This window comes from Melanerpes formicivorus, unplaced genomic scaffold, assembly GCF_026170545.1.
Source record: "Melanerpes formicivorus ecotype bairdi unplaced genomic scaffold, bMelFor1.0.p_v2 SCAF_1, whole genome shotgun sequence".
Classification (NCBI taxonomy): domain Eukaryota; kingdom Metazoa; phylum Chordata; class Aves; order Piciformes; family Picidae; genus Melanerpes; species Melanerpes formicivorus.
The window spans coordinates 22,846,696-22,869,473 of NW_027142353.1; the positions used below are offsets into that span (position 1 = coordinate 22,846,696).

Sequence of the window (22,778 nt, forward strand, 5' to 3'; positions counted from 1 at the left end):
CATGGGGTGTTGCCTTTCTCTCTGAATTCTCCTTTGCATCCTACTGAGGATGTGTGGGGAGGCTGTGTGTGTGAGTGCCTGCAAGGGACTTAGCTGCCAGTTGGGTCTAAATGAGGACAAACTCCTTCTGTTCCTTGCTTATTTTCCTCACATACTTTCTCTGTCCAAATGAACTAATAGTAGCCTTTTAAATTTTTTTCTGACCACTTCTGTCATATCTTTTCTTGATGCAGGCTCTCAATGCATCACCATTTTTTATATATTTGTTGTGGTTGACTAAAATCATAGACTTACCATAAAAAAAAGGGATGTGACATTTAGCTAGGTACTATCTATTTGCTTCGCAGATTGTTCTCCATCATTTCTGAGTGGCAGAAAATGTATTGCATTCCTTGACAGTTGCAGAGCATCACACAGATGTCTTCAATGAACTATCTATGGTTTTCAGAACTATTCCCTGAGAGATTAAATCTTAATCAGTATCTGTCCCTGTTACCATAAAGAAGCGTATTACCTTCCACTTGTCTCTTTTGGATTCCACAGTGGAGCCCTGGTCCATAATTAAGAATCCAACAGGTCCCTTTGAAATCCCTCTCTTTTCTAATTACTAGTAACCTTTTTTTACTTGTATTGCTAGAGCATGTAGAGGTTCCAATTGGACACTGACGCCTCTTTGTACTAGGAGCTGAATGAACATGTGAGATAAAGACAGGCCCTATGAATGAATCAATGGTGTTGGTCTATGAAAACAAGAGGATGAAGCAAATACTGTAGAGGAAAATATATAACTACTTTATTTCATAGGCTTTCTGTGTTACTTTTTCTGAAACAAAGTAATTTTGGAGTATGATACATGAATTTTATTATGTTTACTCTTTCTCTCTGAATGTATTTGCCATTATTCAGGCAGACTAGAAGATAACTGTTAAATTTTGAATAGTCTGTGAGGTATAAATATGATCTTTGGAGACTTGATGGGGTGCTTAGTGCCATGGTTTAGTTGTTTAGGTGGGTTGGATTGGTTGATGGGTTGGATGTGATGATCTTGAAGGTCTCTTCCAACCTGGTCTATTCTGTTCTGTCCTATTCTATTCTATTCTATTCTATTCTATTCTATTCTATTCTATTCTATTCTATTCTATTCTATTCTATTCTATTCTATTCTATTCTATTCTATTCTATGTGAGAGAGGTCACCCTCATGACCTTCCTATAACTGTATGTAAAGGATATCCCATACCATGTGATTTTAACATGGGCTTGGCCCACATAACTGCACTTTCAGATTCTGTCAGCAGTGTTTAGTTGATTACTCAGGTCCCTCACTTTGTTTCTTAGCCCTCTGTAGGAAAAGGTTGCCAGAATCACATTAAGATTTCCCAGGTAAACAACTTACTGGGCTTGTTTCGGTTTAAGGGATCATTAACACTTTACAATTCTAGCAGGATACAAATGCTAACATATTTTCAGATTTGTTATGCATATGCTTCCGTTTCCCATTAGATAGAAATGCCACTGTTGCCACAGAGCTGGGAAAATGGTAGCCTGCTTCTCACATTGCCCCTGGTGTTCTTTCCCATGTTTTTGTTTTGTGAAAGAAGAAATGGCATTTCTCAAGATTTACTCTAACTTATTTTATTCTTTTGAAGAAAGGTGATTTTTAGCTGGAAATATGCATTAGAGTGATGGTAAGGGCACAGTCTGACAGATGTGTATTTGGCATGCATTTTAAACTTCATATCTGAAAGAAGAGGCTGTTAAGATGATCAGAGGGCTGGAGCACCTTCCCTATGAGATTTGGGGCTGTTTAGCCTGAAGAAAAGAAGGCTCTGTAGAGATCTTACAGTGGCCTTCCACTACCTGAAAGGGGCCTAAGTGAAAGCTAGGAAGGGACTTTTTACAAGGGCTTGTTGTGATTGGAAGAGAGGGAATGGACTGAAAACTGAGAAGGGTAGATTTAGACTGGATATTAGAAAGAAATTTTTCCCAGTGAAGGTGGTGAGACACTGGAACGGGCTGCCCAGGGAGGTTGTGGATGTCCTGTCCCTGGAGGTATTCAAGGCCAGATGGAATGAGGCCTTGAGCAACCTGGTCTAGTGGAAGGTGTTCCTGCCTGTGGCAGGAGGGTTAGGACAAGGTGATCTTCCAGGTGCCTGCCAGCCCAACCCATTCTGTGAATCTATAAAATAGAGAACTATTTATGGGGCTGGGTTTTCTTTGCATGTTGTTTTTTGAATCTTTAATAGGAAGGTTTTTGCCCTCCTTTAATCATATGTCTCTCCTTATCTCTTTATGGGGGCCTACTTCCAGGTATTTTACAGTCTCTTACAAGGTAGTAGTATATCTGGGTATCTTACAATTATTGAGTTCTGTGCTTAATGTGTGGAGACTTTAGGACTAAGGAGTGTTAATGTGGATTATATTATGAGATAGCATGTTTATTTCTTTTGAAATACATCTAGTTTTGCTGTCATTTCTTGTTAGAGGTTATTCTTATTTGGGGAGTAGAATTAATTTTGAAGTTCCTCAGACTGAAAATAGGCCTTGATAAAACAGAAGCAACCAGGAAAATTACGGGTGCAAAAAAAAGATGAGGAAGTCTGACCTCTAAAGGCAAACAAACCCCAGTTATTATGCAAATAATTTAAGCAAAAAAAAAAATTATAAATGGCAATTATGTATTTACTTTGTAAGAATTAGGAATATGGAGGAAGAAGTGTGTTAGAAGCATCAACATATACATACTAGTAGGATTCTCTGGAACCCTTTATAGCAAGGGATGTTGGCAAGATTGGCCGAGCTTGAGGTTTCCTACTAGAATGCAGTAAATTAATTAGAGTAATCAGAAAGTATAGCAAGCAATAAATATGAAACCAGCAAAAACCAAGCAAGAGGGATGAAACTTCTGGTGTTTCCAGGAGGCTTCTCTCACTGCTTGTAATACTTTCTGAATCTACTGAGATCATCTTTTGGGTTGTTGTACGCATGTAGGACTTCTTTGGCATTCCCTTTAAGTTTTTGTTTAGTAAAAAGGCTATTCTTAACCCACAGCAGTTTAGCATAGTACTAAACAATTTGAGGAGTTTAGGGCTGTGTGCATGTGTGTGCTTGCTTGAAGAAAGGAAAATTACTAACTCATATTGCTGTCAAATTCCTCGTATTAGGACATAGTGAATTTAATTTAAAACTCATGTGAATGTTGTGTTTAGAAAACGATAGTGACTCGTGTTTTAAATTTCTTTGTACCAGGTTCACTCTGTCATGCTGTTGTATTTGTTAATTTTTGTGGTGTCACAGTGTCAGAGAGGTTCATATCATGTAAACACATGGGAAGGCACTACCTTGGTTTGAGCTTGATGCAATGTTTGAAGTGAACGTGATGTGAAGTTCCCAGTGCTATGCTTGTGAGTTTATGCACCGTTGACAAACATATTAATTTAACACATCTCCTCTATGAATGTAATGTATAGTTAAAGGACAAGATGCATGTGTTGTGTGTTGCCACCTTAGCAACTTACAGTGCACTTCCGTGCTAGGCTTTCTCCTTCCAAAAGAAAAAAGTGTCCAGGGTTGCAAGTCTGCTTACTTCTCAGTCTGGCCAATGGTTTGTTTGCTAAAGTATTCAATGGAAATAAATGAATGTATCGTGAAATGATGCTTATGTGAGAAACGAACTCACTGCTGAAATTTATAACCAGTTTATTATAAAATAAAGGCAACACAGTGCTGGGCGCATAGCGAGTTTGCTAGAGGTGCACCCCAACAACACAAGGTGAACTTACAGAGACAACAAACATACATATTCATATATTAAAACGTACATATTCATATATTCCCCTACATGCTCCCACCCCTCTCCATCAGGACTGAGACAAAACCTGCACTTTTGACCTGGCCAGTTTTTAGACCTGTTGACGCCTCACCTTTCTTTCCCAATACCCCACACAATACAGACCATCAGCCCAACAATCCAGCCCAATGATCGAGCCCCACGGTCCCCAGTAATTCCCCTTGCGAAAGCCAAATATTATAACCAGTTTCTCACACTTAGATATACACAGAATTTGAGTTAAGCTGTGCTAAGTTAAGCTTTGGCCCTGAAAGCCTGTGGGGCTGGCTGCTTTACTGAGAAATGTCTGCACTTTCAGGGTAGAGGTTGAACTGAGGGCAGTATGATTGTGGCTGCAGAGAGCACATGTCAGAGGCTCTTTTCTTTCAAGTTCAGTCAAAAATTCCTTTTTGTGAAGCTGCTTCTATGCTGGGGTAAGGTGAGATTACAGCTGTTTAATAAAATACAGATAAATAACCACAGAATTATAGAATCAGAACAAAACTCATTAACATCTGCGAATTGGCAGATTATTAACTCTGGGTAATTATTTTTCCACTGAGGCCTTTGAAGCGTTTCTGATGCATTTCCTTGTTACAAAAGCTTAAGAGTCAACGTAAGTCAAAACAACAGGGGCACCGACAGTCCCCACAAACGGCATGGGCCACTCGCGACGTGGGCGTTTACCCTTTGCACGGTCCTTTCTCACTGCAGCCCAGGGCGGGCTGCCATCCCGAGGGGCTATCCCTCGGCTGCCCCTCGTACAGCCACTCAGTCCAGGGCCCGAGGAACCGCCTTGCCTTGCTATACCCGAAATGGCAGAGGGGTGTGTGTATTATTACTTAAAAAACAAACAAACAAACAAAAAAAAAGCCACCACAAAACAAAACTCATCGGGGAAGCATGGGGGCGCTCCCACCGCAGCTCCCCACCTTCCCTCCGCCGGCCGGGGCCAGCCGGGGCCTGCGGCTGCGGCTGCAGCTCCGGCGGGGCGGGGCGGGGCGGGGCGGGGCGGAGGCGGGGCAGGCCAAGCCACACCCTCATCCCCTCCCCTCGCCGCCCGCCCCGCGGCGGGGCAGAGCCGTTTAGGGCCGCGGCTGGCCGGGGTACCTTTGCTTGTGCTCCTGCCTGCCGCCCCCCTGCCCTCCACGCCATTTCCTGTGCTCCGTGTTTACTTCCCGGTTCAACCCCTTCACTGGGAGCGATCGTCTCCGCTGCCGCTTGCGGAGGGAGCGGGAGGTGAGGGCTGCGGCGGGGCGGGGAACGGGAACCACCGAGCCGTGCCGCTGCCCGCGCTGAGCCATCCACCTCTTCTTTTGCAGGTTTACACTGAGCCGCGGACGGAAGGCGAGTGCCTGAGCAACATCCGCGAGTTCCTGCGAGGCTGCGGTGCCTCCCTCCGCCTGGAGGTGAGTTGGGGTGGGTGTGGAACGGCACCCAGGGGGGCTAGGAGAGGGGTAATGGGACTGAGGGGTTCCCGGCTCGCACTCCGGGGGTGGGATTTTTCTCCCTGTGGGGCGCTGTGGGAGGTGGCTGTGCCCTCTCTTTATGGCCGGCGACGCGGGGGGCAGCCGGTGGCGGGCGGCTGACGGTTGACAAGATGGTGGCGGCCGCCCCTCCCCTGGCTGCGGGCCTGAGGGGCGGCAGGGGATGCCTCCGCCGCTCCTCTGCGGCTTTTCCGCTTCCCGAGGGGTCTGGGTGACGGCCGTACCCCGGCCGGGCCTCCCTGGCCGCGGAATGGCATGTCCGACTGACTGACTAGCGGCGTGAGTGTGAAATGTGCTGTACCGCGTGGAAAGGGCATGCGAGGGCCTCGCTTCCTCTCACCGAGAGCTGAGGGAGGGTGCGCCCCATCCTCTGCCAGTGTAAGGCGGGGAGATGCTGCGGGCCTCCGTGTCCTGGGGAGGGTGCCTGTACTTATCTGGCTCCTTTGCAGGTAAAGCCTTTGCTTTTCTGTTCAAGTGGATGCTTAATAATAAAGGTGTATAAATTATATTGTGAAACTGCTTCTAAGCTGGTTTCTAGAAATTAAGTTGGTAACAGCCAAATTAAATGCTAATTAAAGAAAATGGTAGGTGGTGTTTCATCTGTTCAAATATACGTTACATAAAAGCCCAGCAAACTGCCATCTTTTCCAGACGCGTTCACAGGGTTGCAAATTAGGCAGTCGTGTGTCACCAGTATATTTAGCTGTAGCAAGTACATGCTGCTTTTGAGTTTACTTGTTGTGTGTACGTGGGAAGGAGCCGATGTGATTGAAAAAAACAGGTTGCAACTTCTCTTGTTGGGAAATGAGGAGTTTTGTAGTTTCAGTTCTTAGAGACGTTTTTTAGGTAGCAAAAAAATGGTTTCTAGTGCTTCTGAACTTAAAGTGTTGCTTTAATTTGTTCTCATGTTCTTATACTACCTCTGGTCCTGCATGTAGTTTTGCCAGGCATTAACAGAATATCATAAAGAAGATGACTGCTTCCCTGAGGCCTCTAAATAGTGAATCATCATTAGTGAAATTAATGATACTTGCAGGACTTGTAATTAATCTTAGGCTCTGTCATAAGGAAAGGTGGCAATTAAGATGGCTTTTAGCTCTGTTCCTTGTGAAATGAATCTGTGCATTCTTACCTACCTTCCTCCCCCAATACATAGAAAATCTTCTGCAATTTGTTGGGAGACAAAAAAAAATTAAGTTGTAAAATATCCAGGAACCAGATTTTTGGGTGAACTTTGCATTTTCTCAAGCGTTCTGTTTTGCCTTAAAGCAGCTCTCCCTCCATTTGTCTTTTGTAGGGTTGCATGAAGCTTTTCATGTGTTGAGCATTCGTGTAAGAGCTGATTGAAAATTCAAGTAACACACATGCATATGCTGCAGAGGATTGGAGAGGGAGGCCCTTCAAATCTCAGTTCAGAAATAGAATATTGCAAATGTTAATGCAAAAGGGGGACTGAATACCATTAGTATTTTCTTCCTTTACTTGCTTCCCACAGCAGGTCTGTCACTAAGCTTGATTTTTTAAAAAAAAAATTTATTTTAAGTTGTGATAGGCTGGAAACTATCATAATGCTGGAACTTTGTTTCTTCTTTTGTAGTTGCAGAAAGCTTTTCTTTCAGCTTTTTTACCTGGGAGTGACAAGAAAGTGAAGAAAAACGAGTAAAAGAAAAGATAATTTTTGGGCTTGTTATCAGAGCCTGAATATCTTCGGGCGTAGTCAAATTGTTAACCTGGCCTCAGGGGCTTCTCAGCGAGCTTGGCGGAAACTCCTTTCTTATGTGGAGGTAACTGGCTGCAGTAGCTTCCAGCTCAGCATGTTGAAACAGGAATTATTCCCAAACTACCAGAAGAGTTGAGAGGCTGGCAGGAAGGAGCACAAATGCTTGGGCTTAAGGAGCCTCTTGTGTGTATATTTACGGCTTGTATGTTGGCTGTTCCCTGGTGTTTTCTCATTAATTTTTTCCAACCCCCTAGCTACGACCAAAGATGGAGGGGAAAGGCAATCTGGGTTCAACCAGCGAGTAGCTGGCAGGGGCCTTGTGGCCATCCGCTAGTCCTAGGCTCTTTCTTCTGTTTCCTTTAACAAGGTGTGAGTCAGCCCTTATGGATCTCTGCCTTCCTCACAGGGGAGATGTCATAGCTCCACTATGTAGTGTCTGTGTAATGCTTCCTTAGTTGGGATCAGGTTTAGAGGTTGAATTGAATGAAGACTATCAAGAGCATCTCTGGAAGCGGTGAAAGGGAATTTTTTTTTCAGAGAGCACAGATTACTTAATCAGGAATTAATGGTGAGTAAAAATATTTGACAAAGTGGTGGATACCTCTGTGATACCTTTAAATGGTAGAAATGTTTTGATAATACAGGTATCAGAGGAAGCTGCTGTGGGGATATTCCACAATGTGGAGCTTTGCATGGCTTTACAAGGGGTGCACTTGAGCCTGGCACTGAGTTATACGTAGTCGGATCGGATGACTTCTGTGTGTAAATTTGTGAGTGTGGTAAAAAACATGGTACTGATTTGGTCAGCCTCGGGTTGGCATTGCATAAGCACTTTTTGCTCCCAGATCTGAACTCGTCTTGGATGTAGTAGGATAATATTTTTATGAAAGCGAGTCAGAGCTCATTGCCTTGCTCTGGGGCTCTGTATGATTCCAGCTTTGGAGATGCTGTTAAAAAACTTGATTAACTGCCACGGTTAATGAAAAGTTGCAAAGAAGCTGTAGACAGCTTCTTTGGGCTGTTTTCCTCTGTCCTTTTATTAAAGGATACAATATCTGTTGTCTTCCTGCCCCCCAAAAAAATGAGATGGAGGTGAGAAACTGCTGGTTTGGAAGTGTTTTGGTGACTGAAAATGGTACTTACAATTTTCCTCTTATTTTCCAGAAAGTTTGGGCTGTTAGAAAGATACCAAGATAATCATAAAGGATATTTCAGCTTCCAGTGAGAATGGTAGCTGTTTCTCTAAGGAAAGTGGTAGTTCCCTTCCCACATCCCCCAGTATTATTATTTTTTTTTTTTTTAACATTTAAGTTTTTGAGAGATAAAGGAGTACTTACTATGGATTTTTCAGCAGTCCTTTGTAAGATGAAATCTGGCTTGGTAAAGCAGAGCAAGTTAAAGAAATAACCAGAAGAATACTCTGCAAGTATTTGTACAATGAATTTTTTTTGAGATAGTGTTTTTATATGCAGATAAAAAAGGGTCTGAGACCTATGAGGAGAAGAGTGTTTCTAGGACCCCAACCAGAGATTGAATTTGCAATTCCATGTTTTTCCTCTCTGGAAACTGTTGACACTACAATTATTTGAAGCAACTGTTAAGTAGTTTATTCTACTTTGGAGCTTCACTTCCCATGATGAATGTGTAGATAGAAGGAACTGTGGAGCAGCTGCCTGTGCTGTCAGTTTACAACTTAGTATGTGCTTTTTCCTTAGGCAGAGGATATTTGCTATGTACTGATCTTGCCATTTTTGCTTGAAAGGCTGTTTTTTTCCCCCAGTTTTATCTTTGAGTGGGTGAGATGTTTAACTGTGCTCTGTTCTGAGGAGGATAACTTACTTTTCAGAATAGGGTCCTAAATGTTGCTGTACGTGATGGACTCTGTTGTAGAAGAATATAGGTGGATGTGTATATATCTGAGATGGAACTCATTGCAGGTGTATAGTACCTTCCACAGAAGTCTGGCAAAAGGGGGTGGGGAAAGGTGATGGTCACAGAGCATTCATTCCTATCCAAACCCTAATAAGGTTTGCTGTGGTGATTATCTTGTACCTGTGTTATGTTACTCCAGTTTTGTTCTTTCAAAGGAGTTTCACCTTCCTAAATACAATACAGTCTTTACTCACTCTTTAACCAGAGCTGCTTGACAGATTACAGGGCCAAAAAGAGGCTCTGGAGAGATTTCTGTATGTTTGAACAGGAGAGAAATTTGTTTGGACAACAGTTAAATACAAATAGGCAAAAATGGGTTAAGAGAAAATCGCGTTAGTGTCCTGTATTTAAGAGCAGAATGTTTGATATACTCTGAACAATGCCAAGCTCTGTGTGATCAAATTGCATGAGTAGTGTCTTGCAGCACTTTTTTGCTGGCTTTCAGCAAATAAAAGATTATACCTGCTTATCTGCAGGTGTCTAATGTTAGTGGGTTACTTGAGCTTAGAAACGTTCTTTGTTTCTTACTTTCATACTGATGGGAAAACCAACAACTAACGGAAAAGGACAAACCACAGATCTGAGAATCTTTTCTGTACCTGCCAAAAGACTTGCTTGGCTCTGGGATTCAGGGTGGGCATTTTACTACAGAGGCAGCAATGCCAAAACCAGGATTTTGTTTCTGCAGTGAATTAATCAAAAAAGAAATAAAGTAAACCTGGCAGTCTCATGGTGTTTAAGAGGATCCTTTGCTTGTTTACTATTCAATCTCTTGTAAAAGATGGATTTGCCCTTAAGGTTCAGAACACTCTATGCAAATTTGGGAAGTATAATTTATAGCGTTGAGATTTAATCAAGACACACAAATGTTTGTAAATGTCTGTAATACAGCTCTAGCCTTAGGGAAAGGTTTGTAAGGGGTGCCAATACCATTCTGTTAGCCCAGCTAATCTTTTGGGAGCAAGCTTGTATTTCACACCCACCCATACTACAGCAATTTGTCTGTCAGAGAAAAAGAGCATCGCCTGAGCTTTATGTGTACTGCTTTAGACCATTATGGTTACAGTCCTACTACCACTGTGGCCTTGGAAAAGTATTCTGCAAGTTGGCTTTTGAAGATCTGTTGTTAAAAGGAATGTCTACAAAACTGCTCTGAGCAGATCTATGCTACATAATATTTACTGCAAAGTGCAGTGTGTCGCTGAAGCTTGTACGTACTGACTACCAAGACATGACTATCATCTTCCCCCTCATCCTTTCTCTTCTCAATAAGACAATTCTGAAAATCTGTTTCATGCAATTTCTTGTCAGGTCTTTTGGGTCTGGTTTGCCTATCACATTCAATAGAGAAGTACAGTCTGAGTTGTGTTATTGGAAGGCCATGTTGGCACATCTTGGAACCTTGCTAAGAGAGGAAGGTGCTCTTACTTTATTACTTTCTATAGAATGACTTTTTTATGATGTGAAGGATAACTCGGATGAATGCTTTTCCTTATTGTAGTACCTGTTCAAAAGCACCTGAGACGGAATAATTTTAAAAAGACTTAAAGCCCCAACAGGTAGCAAAAAAGTGAATTGCAAGCATATACCTTTGTAAGGAGTATTGTATCAAACATGGTTTGGAAATGTGCTGGTATTATTTTGGCTGCATAAGAGCTACATTCAGTATATCCCAAGTTAAAAATACTTCAGAAAGTTTTAATTGTACCATAAATATTTTAAGTTCCTGCCAATTCTTTTGAGTTACGTGCTGGTGTGATACTTTGAACGCAAAAATATAAGTTAGTGTGTGTGTGTACAGTGTCTTTTCTGGCGTGATGGTTGTGCCACGGATGCAGATCTGTGTCTTTGCTGTGTTGACCGCATGTGAGGGTGAGTCAGATGTCAAAATACATCCGAAATGTTTCTGTCGTGTTTTGGTGGTCAGTGTGTATGTGGCAAGTTGCAGTGACACATTGTACTTTGCTGTAAACATTATACAACATATGTCTGTTCAGAGTAGTTTTGTGATTCAGTTGCTCTGTGATTTGGGAGAGGCTTCTGTGTCTCATTTGTGGTGTTCATTTGCATCTTAAGAATAAAATGAATCTTCAAGTAGCAATTAAAATGTATTGCACTATTAATCTACAATGCACAGAAGATTTCAGCATTGTACTTTAGCGCTCAAATATAGCAAACTTTTCATAAAAGGTTTTCAATGCTTCTTTGATAGAAGAGGAATTAGTCATATGAGGGAAAGTGGGAAAACTAGGAAAACTGGGAGAAAAGGGTGGATAAAGAGGGCTAGAGGGAAGGAGGGTTTTGGGAGAGTTTCCACGTCTGTGAAGGCAAAAAGGGAGAAGAGGCTTCTTGCTGACTTATACTGTTTGCCTGGCTTCATACAAGAGTTGTTGCTTTAATTTTCTCAGCCCTCTCCTGCCCTTCAGCTCCTTGGTGTGATGTGTAGTAAGAGTGGTCTCATCTGTTTGCTTTCTGAACGATGAGGGTTGTGGGAAGAGGGGCTCCTGATTAGCACTGACCAAGGAGCAAGCTGTGCAGGGTGTTGGGGATACCAAATGTGAAGATAGCTCTTGGGAAGAGAGTAGGTGAGCTGCTCCAGCCTTCCCAGCAAGGAGTGATGGTGGGTACAGTAGGTTGGATGGTATGAGATGGGAATGAATATGTCACTGGGGCAGAGTTGCACCTGCTGTGAGATAAATGTTTCAGGAGGTAGGTCTGTGTGTGTTTGGCCCTGCCTACATTTTTGTTCTTCACAGAGGATGACTGGTCTTGATAATTGTTTCAGTTTTTATGAATTACTTGTGAAGTTGGGCTTCAGAAGTTTCATACTCCCTCCCACACCACACACTGTTCTTGAATGGTTTTGAAGACTTGCTCGAGATGTTTCTTTATTTAGCTGGCAGACATACTGGAAGTAGAAATGTGGATAAAACTTGCATTCAGCATCTACACTTGTGTGTACTGAGGGCAGTTACCTTTTTATTAGATGTCAGATGAGCTTCCCAAGCCTGTGTGACATCCCTGTACAGAGTGTTTCAGGTGGTGATACTCTGTGCAAAGAAAACTTGAGTACTTGCAGATCTAATGACTTAGCAGTGTCTGTTTTTAACAGATGCTCTTGGTTTTTATAGTTAAGTGCATCCCTACAATAAAGGACATGGCAGCGATTGGTCTCTGCCTTTCATCTCTCATGACAATTACTATGTTGCATCTGTTTGACAGTGGTGGAATTATAGCAGCGTGGTTGCTGAGATGAGGGCTAAGCAGAAGAGAGTTCAGATGCGCAAAATGGGCTACAGCTTTTGGGTATTGTGATGTTGGCAGAATCTTCTTTTAATTTTATGTGGGATTTAAGAGTCCACATAAATTACTTCAGATATGTGAGAATGATGCAGTATCAAATCTAGGCCTTCCACAACTTGCTTTGATTTCTTAACTGCTTCCAGCTTTGCAACTGTTCCTTACTTCTATTTGCATGGAAATATTGTGGGAAAGGTGGTGTGCGTTCTGCTGTGGAGAGGAGGCTTTGGAGGCTGCATTTTCATTAAGTGGGAGTTAATCTTGCATTACTGTTCAGCTGAATAGCCAGGTATCTCTAATTCTCACATGTTTCAGCTTGAACCTTCTATGTTCAGATGTTTCATCAGATGTTGGACTGGTCCTTTAAGTATTACTTAGAGCTGGAGGCTGCTTGAGTGGGATGCATCATGGTGTTTTGATGCTGCTAGCTTTTTCTATGTCTTGAAATTTCTAGGAAATACTGGATAATTCTAGGTTACAGAGGTGCTGAAAAATCTCAGACTCCTGTTACTTAAAATAAGCTGTCTTCAGCTGTGTCACCTTAGTCTATGCCCTACCTGAAGCCGGCAGGATCTAGCTGGTTGGGTAACTTGAGGGCAGGCGAGGAGAGAAACTCAGCTGTGAGGGAAGATGATGTGATGTTTCAGTAGGTGGCAGTCCTTCCCTGAATCAGTTCAGGGCTGGTGGTGAGCCTGGTGTCAAAGGGTGGCAAGGAGGGAGGAGAAGAGGGAGCATAATCTTTGTCAGAGCCATCTTGTGGGCCAAGTGCGCATACACGACCTTACAAAGCACTGGTGGCTTGGAAAGAAAGAGGGGTATTCCTTCTAATGCAGGGCAGTCTGCCTGTGGTGTCCTGAGGTGACACTGCCACGCTAGCAGCCTTTGCTGGGGAGAGCCTGTCTGAGCAGCAGAGCAGCTGTCCTGTTCAGTTGACTGTGTGGGTTAGTGAGGAGAGCTAGTGTCCCTGGGAGAAGCAGGCAGGCTGGCATTACCTTGTCTTCTGGGGCAAGCAGGGTGAAAACTGCCCAACAGCAATGTGTCATTACTAGCTGGTGTGTTTCCAGGCTGTGAAGAATACCTTCACAGATCCTCTCCTAGTAGTGGCTGAGTGATTTGATATTATGGTGGTGATTTACTGCCTTATTTTTTTACCTATGACCTCTGGTTTGTTTTCTGTAAGGTAGAGGGCATTTGAGTGATTGAGAGGACTAGTGGATAGTGAGAACGTGGTGATAACATGCTTAGTAGTTTTTTGTAGATATGTACTTGCTAAGTATCTTGTGAAATTCTTGACTGATCAAGTCTGTTCCCTGTGATTTTTTTTTACTCTTGCTTCATGAGAATCCCTAGTCTGTTTTGCATTATGATTGTAAGGGATTATTAGATACAAGCACCAGCAAAAGTGGTGGCTCTTGTCATCATAGGCTGAACACCAAACAATTACCCTAGCTTTGATTAAATGATCTATCCCATTTTCCCTCATCTCCCACTTCTCCAAAAAGGGCCCTTGACTGGTTTGATTCCTTTGTTCAGATTACTCACTAGATGAATGGAAGGGATGTGTGCAATAGACATTTTTTCTTTTAATGGCACTTGCTATGTTGGAACAAATTAAATAGCCTTCAAGTTTTAGGATGACTTAAGTGTGCCAGGATATTTCTACATGGAACTCTGTGCTGAAAGCACTGACACTTAGTACTTTTATTTTTTATATATACATTTTTTTTTTAAGAGTTCCCCTCTGGGGGAAAAACAATATGGAGACTCTTGAGTGTCCCAGGGTAGGGTTTGAGCACTGATTAAAATGCTTTCCCTTTGCCTACTCACTTGGTGGTGACCAAGCAGAGTTTCTTAGGGATGTGTACGAATTTACATAGCTGTGCACTGGTCAGCTGCTTCTGAAACCAGGAAAATGAAGTTGAATTGAGATGGCACAAAAATATTTGGTAGGATTATTGGTAGCTCAGTGTAACAGTAACGGGTGGTGAATTTATGTGTAGCGGAGAGCCCGTGTAACTGGTCACTGTTTCTGAAGGGGGTGGTCTTCTCCCACCTTTGGGACCTTTACTTACTTTTCATCCAGATCAGTCTAATCTTCAAATGTTTTGAGTTCATTTAAGTCAATATAAATCAAAGATACTGCCATTTTTTTCACTGCAAGGGTGATAAAACACTGGAATGCACTGCCCAGAGAGGTTGTGAGTCTCCTTCTCTGGAGACATTCAAAAGCCACCTGTGCAAATTCCTGTCTGTCCTACTCTTGATGATCATGTTCTGGTTGAACTAGATGATCTTTCGGGGTCCCTTCCAATCCCTAATGTTCGGTGATTCTGTGAGAGGGGGTGGAACTTATCTTCCCCTGTCTCCCACGCATTCATTTAATGTATAAAAATGAAATTCAAGTAGTTCCTTATTTTAAGATCTGTCAGCAGAAAGTGCCTAGAAGCACTTTTAAATCAGAAGGCACAATTACTAATTGCAATTTGTTAATTAAATTGCTTTTCCATACAAAATATGCTGAAACTTTTTTGCATGCTCTGTATGTTTATTATCTACATAATGCCTGCAAAGTGTACACTTAAACTGCTTCACATATTCTAACTGAAAGCAACCTTAGTGTGGAAATCACGACATGACTTGGAATTTTCTGTCACTTGACCGAATTCTTTGTTCTCAGTTAAATGTGTGGAGATGGCTAATCCCCCACTTTTTCTTCCTGAAGATTGATACTCAATCTTTAGGAAAGTGCTTGAAGTACAGATATGCAACTGGATGCTAATCTATGGTAATCAAATAATTGTTTCGCTAGGCTATGTAAATCCATCCACCCTTTATGCTTGTGAGCAAATGAAAATACATTTTCACACCCTTTGCCTTAGGCTAGTTCTTCATCCTGGTGTCACATGAACACTTTGCAAAAGGCAACTTTCATGTGTAAGTACAACTAAAGTATTTTCTGTACTTGACAGTTAACCTGGAAGAACAATTCTCCATTGTTAAGATACAAAGTTGTTGTAATTAGCTGACTTTGGTATTGTAAACTCCTGATAGTTAAATTGGCCCCATATAGACATTATTTATGGCCTAAATTAATCAGGAGGCCTCTGCAGTTTCAAAAAAAAAAAGCCTGTCAGCTTGTTGATTTTCTTTCCTGCCTATGCTTGCTTATCAAGATGGCTTATTGCTTATTTTTTATTATTACTTGCTAGGAGTATCTCATTTCCAAATATCAATATACCATTTAGAATTTGGTGGATGATTGTCACTTTGTAGACACTCTCAGCAAATAGAGAGGTAAATGTAGATGTGCTTTTAGAGCAGGCCAGAAATCCCACGTTCAGTTGAATTAGAAATGAAAGAATATTGTGATTTAAAATGCTGCAGCTTGTTTTTCCTAGTTGAAGCACTCAAGAGTGCCTAATTTGGACTTCCTTTGCACAGATATAAGTAAATTAATTTTTCTCTTAGTGTAGCTGATCAGTAGGTAAGTGGTGTACTTACTTATGTCTGTACTGTGAAAGCATTTCTGGATCATAAGAACTGTAAACTCCACTTTCCTAAAATCCATCTTTGTTGTTGATACTACGAAGGCTTTAAACAAACAAAAATTGATGCCAAAACCAAAAACTGTTCTTGGGCCCCCTCAGTATGTATGTTATCAAAGTAGGTAATTGTTTTGTTTTTCTGTAGGAACATTGCCTCGTGTCAGCTGGAAGGCTGCTCAGTGCTCTTCCTTTGTTCCTTGGATGGTCTCTCACTTTTCTCGGATAGGAGTGAAGTCTTAGTTTGGAAGCAGAATTAGTAGCTTCTGCATAGGTGTTGTGTGGCACTTTCCACAATAGTGTCAGATACTTGCAGATTTCTTCTGATTTGATTTTCAAGACTGTATATGAAGGAGTGGTGTTACATCTATTTCACAATGCTCTGGCCACAGGCTAAAGCATCAGTAGTTTGGTGCAACTCCTGTGGACTTCAGTTGCAGCTGTGAATGCAAAACTGTGAGGGCAGAGTGAACCAAAGTCAGGCTGTGGTCTGAAGGTAGTTTAAACCCTCTTCGGCAGTGCAGCATCAGCAACTTGTGGTATTGCTTCCACATTACTTGCTCTTCTCTCTTCTAGTGCTGTTTCTTGGCAGACTCCTAGAAGTCACTGTTAACCTGCTCTCTCATCCACCAAAGTGGCTCACTCTGAAGTTCAGGAGAGAGCTGGGTCTGACAGAGTTGGGAGATAGTTGCAGTAGTGCCTTAAATTAATTTAAATTCTTGTTTAGCTCAAAACCTTGGCTTTTGAGCATCTGAGGAGTCAAGCAATAGTAGATAAAGTAAATGACATGAGATGACTATTTTGGTAGTGATGTAGCAGTGTGGCAAGGGGAATTTGTCTGCTGTAGCTGTCAGCTGGCTTCACCATGGGGCATGTAGTTTGCTGGTTTCTTACCACACCTTTTGATTTCAGCAGTAAATGACATGAACATCTAAAGGAGTAGGTTTTGTGAACTTCTGTCTCAGTGATGATGTTAGTTTAGCACTGCACTAGCTCCTCATTAGGCAAACTCAATTTATTTTGGAGCTAAATTGCAATCAGAGACCCAGTTTCTTAAATTGGTTTTAATCCAGGTATGTGAAATGATTTGAGTATTGTATAGAATATGGTGGATAGAGGGGTGTCCTTTTTCGTTTGCTTGTGGGTTTTTTGTTTGTCTCTGTTTTATTTCCCTAAGGCTTCCTTGCTCCATATACTGTGTGGTGTCAGAGATGTTGAGGAAAATGGTGGTGGTTGATTATTTTACAGTGACTGTGCAGGTCATCTTTAGATGATGCTAGACTTATCAAAAGGGGGTGGGAGGGGGAAGCTCCTGGTGGCAGCATGCTGATGTGTGGCAGCAGAATTGTCGTTCCTCCTACCAAGCCTCTGCACCTGAACTGTCAGTATATCTCCTAGGGGCGGTAAGCTCATGTTTCTTTTTTGTGCCAAGCTGGGAAGAGATGAACATGTTTTCAGCTGCTGCATTTTTGAAGTATATGTTGATAGCAGAGAGATGGCATTATTTGGCTTCTATATAAAGCTGTTGACAAGTGTTTCTGTTTTTTCTTTCCCATTCTCCATTTCCTATTGGCATTATTTTCCCACTTATGGTAGTTTTAGGTTATGCCTTTAAAATTAGCTGCAGATTTTGAGCAGAAAAGTAGAAAAATATAAGTAAATCACTCTTGTGTGTAAAAAGGAAAACAAAAGATTATTCTAAACAAATTCATTGGATAAAAGTCTGGGATAAGAGAAGCTGTATCATAATAATTCTTCACATTTAATTTCCATTCCTTTTCTCTTTTTTATCTGATCTTGGCTGTTTTGCTTTGCTCAGGAGAGGATAACGTGGTCTCCTCTGAATCTGATGTGCTCTGTCCGTCCTAAGCATGTATACAGACTAGTTTAAACAACAAAAAAAAAATGAAGCCTGAATGGTCTTGAGCTGATCAAAATTAGATGTGTTTTTTTTTTTTCCTCCCGTTGTTTTCTAGAGGACAGTGTCTGGTACATTTTGGAAATTAGTTTTGAGAGGATAGTCTTTAGAAATTCTGTCATTGGTTCAAGGTTTGGATTTCCTGAAGCTGAATTCTGGCAAACATTTCCTGTGCAATTTCTGGTAATGAGAAGATAGGGAAGTTCTGTACAAAATGTGCTGCATGAAGAATGCTACTCCAAATGTTTGAAATGTAGGAAAGCTGAAGAGAAAATGCAAGATCTGGTGATGGAAAGTGTTAGCACTGACAGGGCTACCAGGTCCTAGTCCTGCAGACTGCTAATCTGTAGTAAAGCCCATTAGATATCTGCTAGTGTTTCTTGAAGAGACTTGAACTGTGTGATGTTGTAGTGTGGGGCTTAGCCCATCAAACAGGTTCTTGGTGGTATTATTCTGCCATTTAAAGTCCTGGGTTGAATTCCAACTAATTGCTGCCTGTAATTGCTCTGAAGTTTGAGTCTGTTCTTGAAAGTCATTAAGGCAGATCTCATCAAGGAGTGACCTCACTGCTTACTGCATACTACAGCTTCACTAGATAAACTACCCAAGTGAAATAATTCTATTTTCTTGGCAAGGTCTACCCTCATGTAACTGTGTGATGCTTGAAGTGAATTACAAGGTTTGTTTGAAATGACCCTGATTTTAATATTAAGACAACTTATTCATCTTCATGTATTTCTTTTCCTTCTGTAGAGTATAGAAGCTTTGTAGTCCTAAAGAGGAAGCCTTCCTGTGAGTTAATGAAGGACATATAGTTTCACATTGTGACGGGAAATTTCTCCTTTGTTTCCTTGCTTTTTAAAAAGTCAACTCAAGGCAGTTTATAAAAGCAGACACAGCCTGACTTTGGAGGCAGTGAGCTGTGCCTTGTTTGGCAGTTGAAGATCCTCTTTCTTGTGCTCTCTTGCAGAGAGCACAGCTGCACACCTGATTTCTTGGCTTGAAAAATATTTGGGCAGAATACCTTGGTCAGTATTTGGGGTGGCAGGGTGGTGCTGTAAAGGAGGGAGTCTGGTGCTGGAAGCCAAGAGAGTTTCATGCAGCACTGTGTAGGTTAAATTGTTCAGAAAGCACTAGAATCATAGAGTTTAGGTTGGTGAGTTGCTATGAAGCAGAACTTGCATTGCTTTGGTACAATCTGCACATTACATTGCAGCTTTAACTCCATTTTGAAGCATGGCATAAAGTTGGATTTTGGTGTGAATGTCTGTCTGGGAGGAACTGCTTTTATAGCTAGTAAAAGATGCTGTGGAAGCTACTACTGTATACTTTAAGAGCACTCTTCAACTTCATGGCTAGGTTTATTGTCTAAGACAAATTACATTGCAGGGGAGTAAATATGAGGTGTATACATTTTTTGCTTTATCAGGTGTGATACCTGGCAACATGCCAATCTTTGTACAAAATAAGGCAGGCTGTTCTAGAAACCATGCAGAGGCTTGTGGAAAACTAATTTGGGTTGACAAACTGTACAAGCGTGTTTTTCAGTAGGTATTTTTGAGACATGCATTTTAATAGCTTTGGATCAGATTTGTCTAAAAATTCTGCTTGCTTTCAGGGCTGCTCTAGTTCTAAGATTCTAAGATTAACTGTTTGCTAGGAGATGTGATCTCTTGGAAAACTGCAGTATTATCTTATTTATTGGGTTTGCCTTCTGTCTCTTGCAGTGTATTAGAAAGGGTTTCTCACCTGCATAAGAACTTAAATATATTTTTTTTATACATGTCACCTTCATGTTGTTGTCCATAAAGAGAGCACTCTTGTGGCACCAACTTTTTGAGAGAATGTTACTGGAGATTCATAAGTATTCTGCTTTGTCGAAACTCTTTGCTCTCTAAATGCTTCTGGAGCATCCTATTGGAAGGAGTCAATTTTTCAGCCTGCTTCTAGAATGGCACAATTTACTCCTTTTTTTTTTTTTTCAAAACTAACTTTCTGCTTGCAGCATCTGCTTTTTTTTCACATGCAAGGAAGCAGGACTTTGGAAAATGGTCAGAGTTTGCAAACATGTATTGATTGGGAAAGATGAAGATGCCCCTTTCAGGATTTACCAGGAGAGATTTGGATTAGCCAGAGATGTGTAGGATACAGTATAGAAAATAACTGTTCCAGGTAGAAGGGACAGTTTGGTGTGCACATGGAAGCTCTTGTGCTTCTGAACAGATATCAGTTGCTTTTTAGCTATCGTATTTCCTAAGAACAAAATCTTGCTGTAATTGCTTTCTCTGACACATTGCTCTGTTGCAGTCCTAATCTGTTTTAAAAACTGAAGCAGTTGACTCCAGCTCGAGCAATCCCACAGTGCACAAACAGCTCTCAGTGGCACCTTAGGGGCTTCAGAGCACTGTTTCCCATTCTCAGGTGGGGGAGAAGCCTTTGCTTATATTTGATGTGTTGAAGACATCATACCTGCACTAGATGTTTAGATGTATGATAGAGCATGGTACCTGGTAACCTCTTATCATAGGTTGTGTGATTAGATAACCAGGGAACCTCTCACCTGTTGCAGTTAAGTTAGGTATAAGCAACTATTATATGTCTGTGCTTTAAGAAGACAGAAAATGAATGGGCATCACCTCAGGCATTGTTGCTCTGTGTGATACCTGCTTTTGCCATATGCAGAACTCCTTGGTAGGTTTTTGTGTTGAACTCCTCAGAGGCTGGATGTGTACAGTTGCTGCCCTAGTTACTGCTTTTAATGCTTGACTTATAAATTTTTTATTTTTAATTTAATTGGGAACTTTATGCTGCATTGCTGTTTCCTGTGTTAGAGCAGGGTATTTTGCAGACTTCAACCCTTGTAGAAGTTGTTTCCAGTGTAGTGTGACTCTGGTAATAACAGGATGTCTACTTGGATCTCATAGGTAAGAGGTTGAGATTGTAAGAGGGGTGTCTTTCACTTCACTGAATTCATCAGGAGGGTTGGTTGGTGGTTGTTATTTGGGTTTTGTGGGTGTGTTTTTGTTGAATAAACTTTTTTTGGAAGGGGGTGCAGTGGAGATCACAATCTGGAAAGGGTTTGTATGTACTCTGGCTTGTTCTGAGGCTTGCCTTTACTTTGATGCTGATGAAGACTTGTTTGAGAATGCTGTAGCTTCATATGATTTGGTTGGTACAATTTCTTCTTAAGGTATTATGTAAATGACAGTTTAAGTGCTTTGTAAGTGTTTCAGTTAGACTTGAAGTCTCATCCTTAGCATACTTAATTTTGAATCTGAGAAAATGGTGAACCTTCTGCAGAAGTCTCGTTAGTATAAACTCAGCAGTATCGGCTGTGGATACAGGTCAATATAGTAATCCATAATACATTCTTGTAGACTGAAGATGCCTTTTATGGCATTTAAATAGCAAAGATTAAGGGGTGTGAGGAGGAGGCATGGAAGTCAACATCTTAGTATCACATGGAATTTTTGTGACAGGTTATTGCTGTTCTGTGCCATAACTTGAACATCGGTATAATGATACATGCAACTGTTTCTTCTTGGTGGTCTCCTTAACATAACTGCTAGCTAGTTTTTAAGAGGTGCAAAGTTCATAGTGGTGTGTAAGCGACTCATTTAGTTGTTAGCATTATTAGCATTACTACAGTGTTTACATCTCTTAATAGTGAATATAGTTTATTGTACATCATCTACTGTATCTGTGGGCTGCCCTTGTGAAGGCAAGTCCTGATAGTCCACAGCCTTAGAGATCCTGCCACTTCCCCAGTGTTGGATCTACAGACTGCAGTTGCAGAACAAGTTGCTCTAGTGAGCTGACATACAGAAAACTAAAGCTGAATAGCTTTCTATAGCTGAACTCTCTCACACCTTGATTATCCTGTGTGCAGGTCCCACACTGGGGAGGTGTGTAGTACATCTATGGGAGGTGTTGAATCACTATTGCCTCTATGGGTAACAGGAAGCAGCTGTACTGACCTAGGTTTTCTCAAATTTCTGGCAGGTAATTTGTTGTAATGTGTGTTTTGTTTTTTTTTCTTTTTCCATCTTTCAGTATGACTATTCAATTGTTTAACTTAGTTTAAGAATTTAACTCCTGTGTTACCTGTAAAATTATCTGATGCATGATTTTGAGAATTTTTGGGAGTAAAGAGTAGTTGTTGCACAAGTAATGTTTTACCAAGGGGGTTTTCTATAGTGACAGAGTTAGCATAAGTGACTTAGGTAGTAACCTGAAGACGACTGTGCCAGTTCAGGTCAAAGGTCCATTTAGAATAGACCAGGTTGGAAGAGACCTTCAAGATCATCGCGTCCAACCCACCTAAACAACTAACCCATGGCACCAAGCACCCTATCAAGTCTCCTCCTAAACACCTCCAATGATGGTGACTCCACCACCTCCCCAGGCAGCCCATTCCAATGGGCAGTCACTCTCTCTGTATAGAACTTCTTCCTAACATCCAACCTGAACCTCCCCTGGCCCAGCCTGAGACTGTGTCCTCTTGTTCTGGTACTGGGTGCCTGGGAGAAGAGACCAACCTCTGCCTTTCTACAACCTCCCTTCAGGTAGTTGTAGAGAGCAGTAAGGTCACCCCTGAGTCTCCTCTTCTCCAGGCTAAGCAATCCCTGCTCCCTCAGCCTCTCCTCATAGGACTTGTGTTCCAAACCCCTCACCAACTTTGTTGCCCTTCTCTGGACTCGTTCCAGCAAGTCAACCTCTTTCCTAAACTGGGGCCCAGAACTGGACACAGTACTTGAGGTGCAGCCTAACCAGTGCAGTATACAGGGGCAGAATGACCTCCCTGCTCCTGCTGGCCACACTGTTCTTGTTATCCTGTGAGGTTGCCATCTGTAACAGATGTTTGGAAGAAAAGGTGTGTGGAGGAAAAAACCCACAACAAAAAACAGTTAAAATACAGTATGACACCTTTTATTAAATCTTCCCAGCTTCTGACTCCATACCTGAGGAGCACCTAGAGGACCCAGGGATGATGTCTGTACCACTGTGTACTTAATAGCTTAATGGACTACCTTCTATGACCAACACAGCTC

The 22,778-nt window shown here is 41.7% G+C and overlaps 1 protein-coding gene across 3 annotated transcripts in view; it reads left to right on the forward strand.

Moving 5' to 3' along the window:
- Positions 1–22,778, forward strand: part of ARHGEF7 (Rho guanine nucleotide exchange factor 7) — a 135,092-nt gene that overhangs the window by 11,287 nt on the left and 101,027 nt on the right. For 2 of the 3 annotated variants that reach the window (XM_068171196.1, XM_068171247.1), the window contains exon 2: positions 5,151–5,237. In XM_068171196.1, the coding sequence (XP_068027297.1) occupies positions 5,151–5,237 (87 nt within the window). Of the gene's footprint in view, positions 1–4,971; positions 5,068–5,150; positions 5,238–22,778 lie in introns of those variants that run through there. The other variant, XM_068171307.1, reaches the window with a different exon arrangement.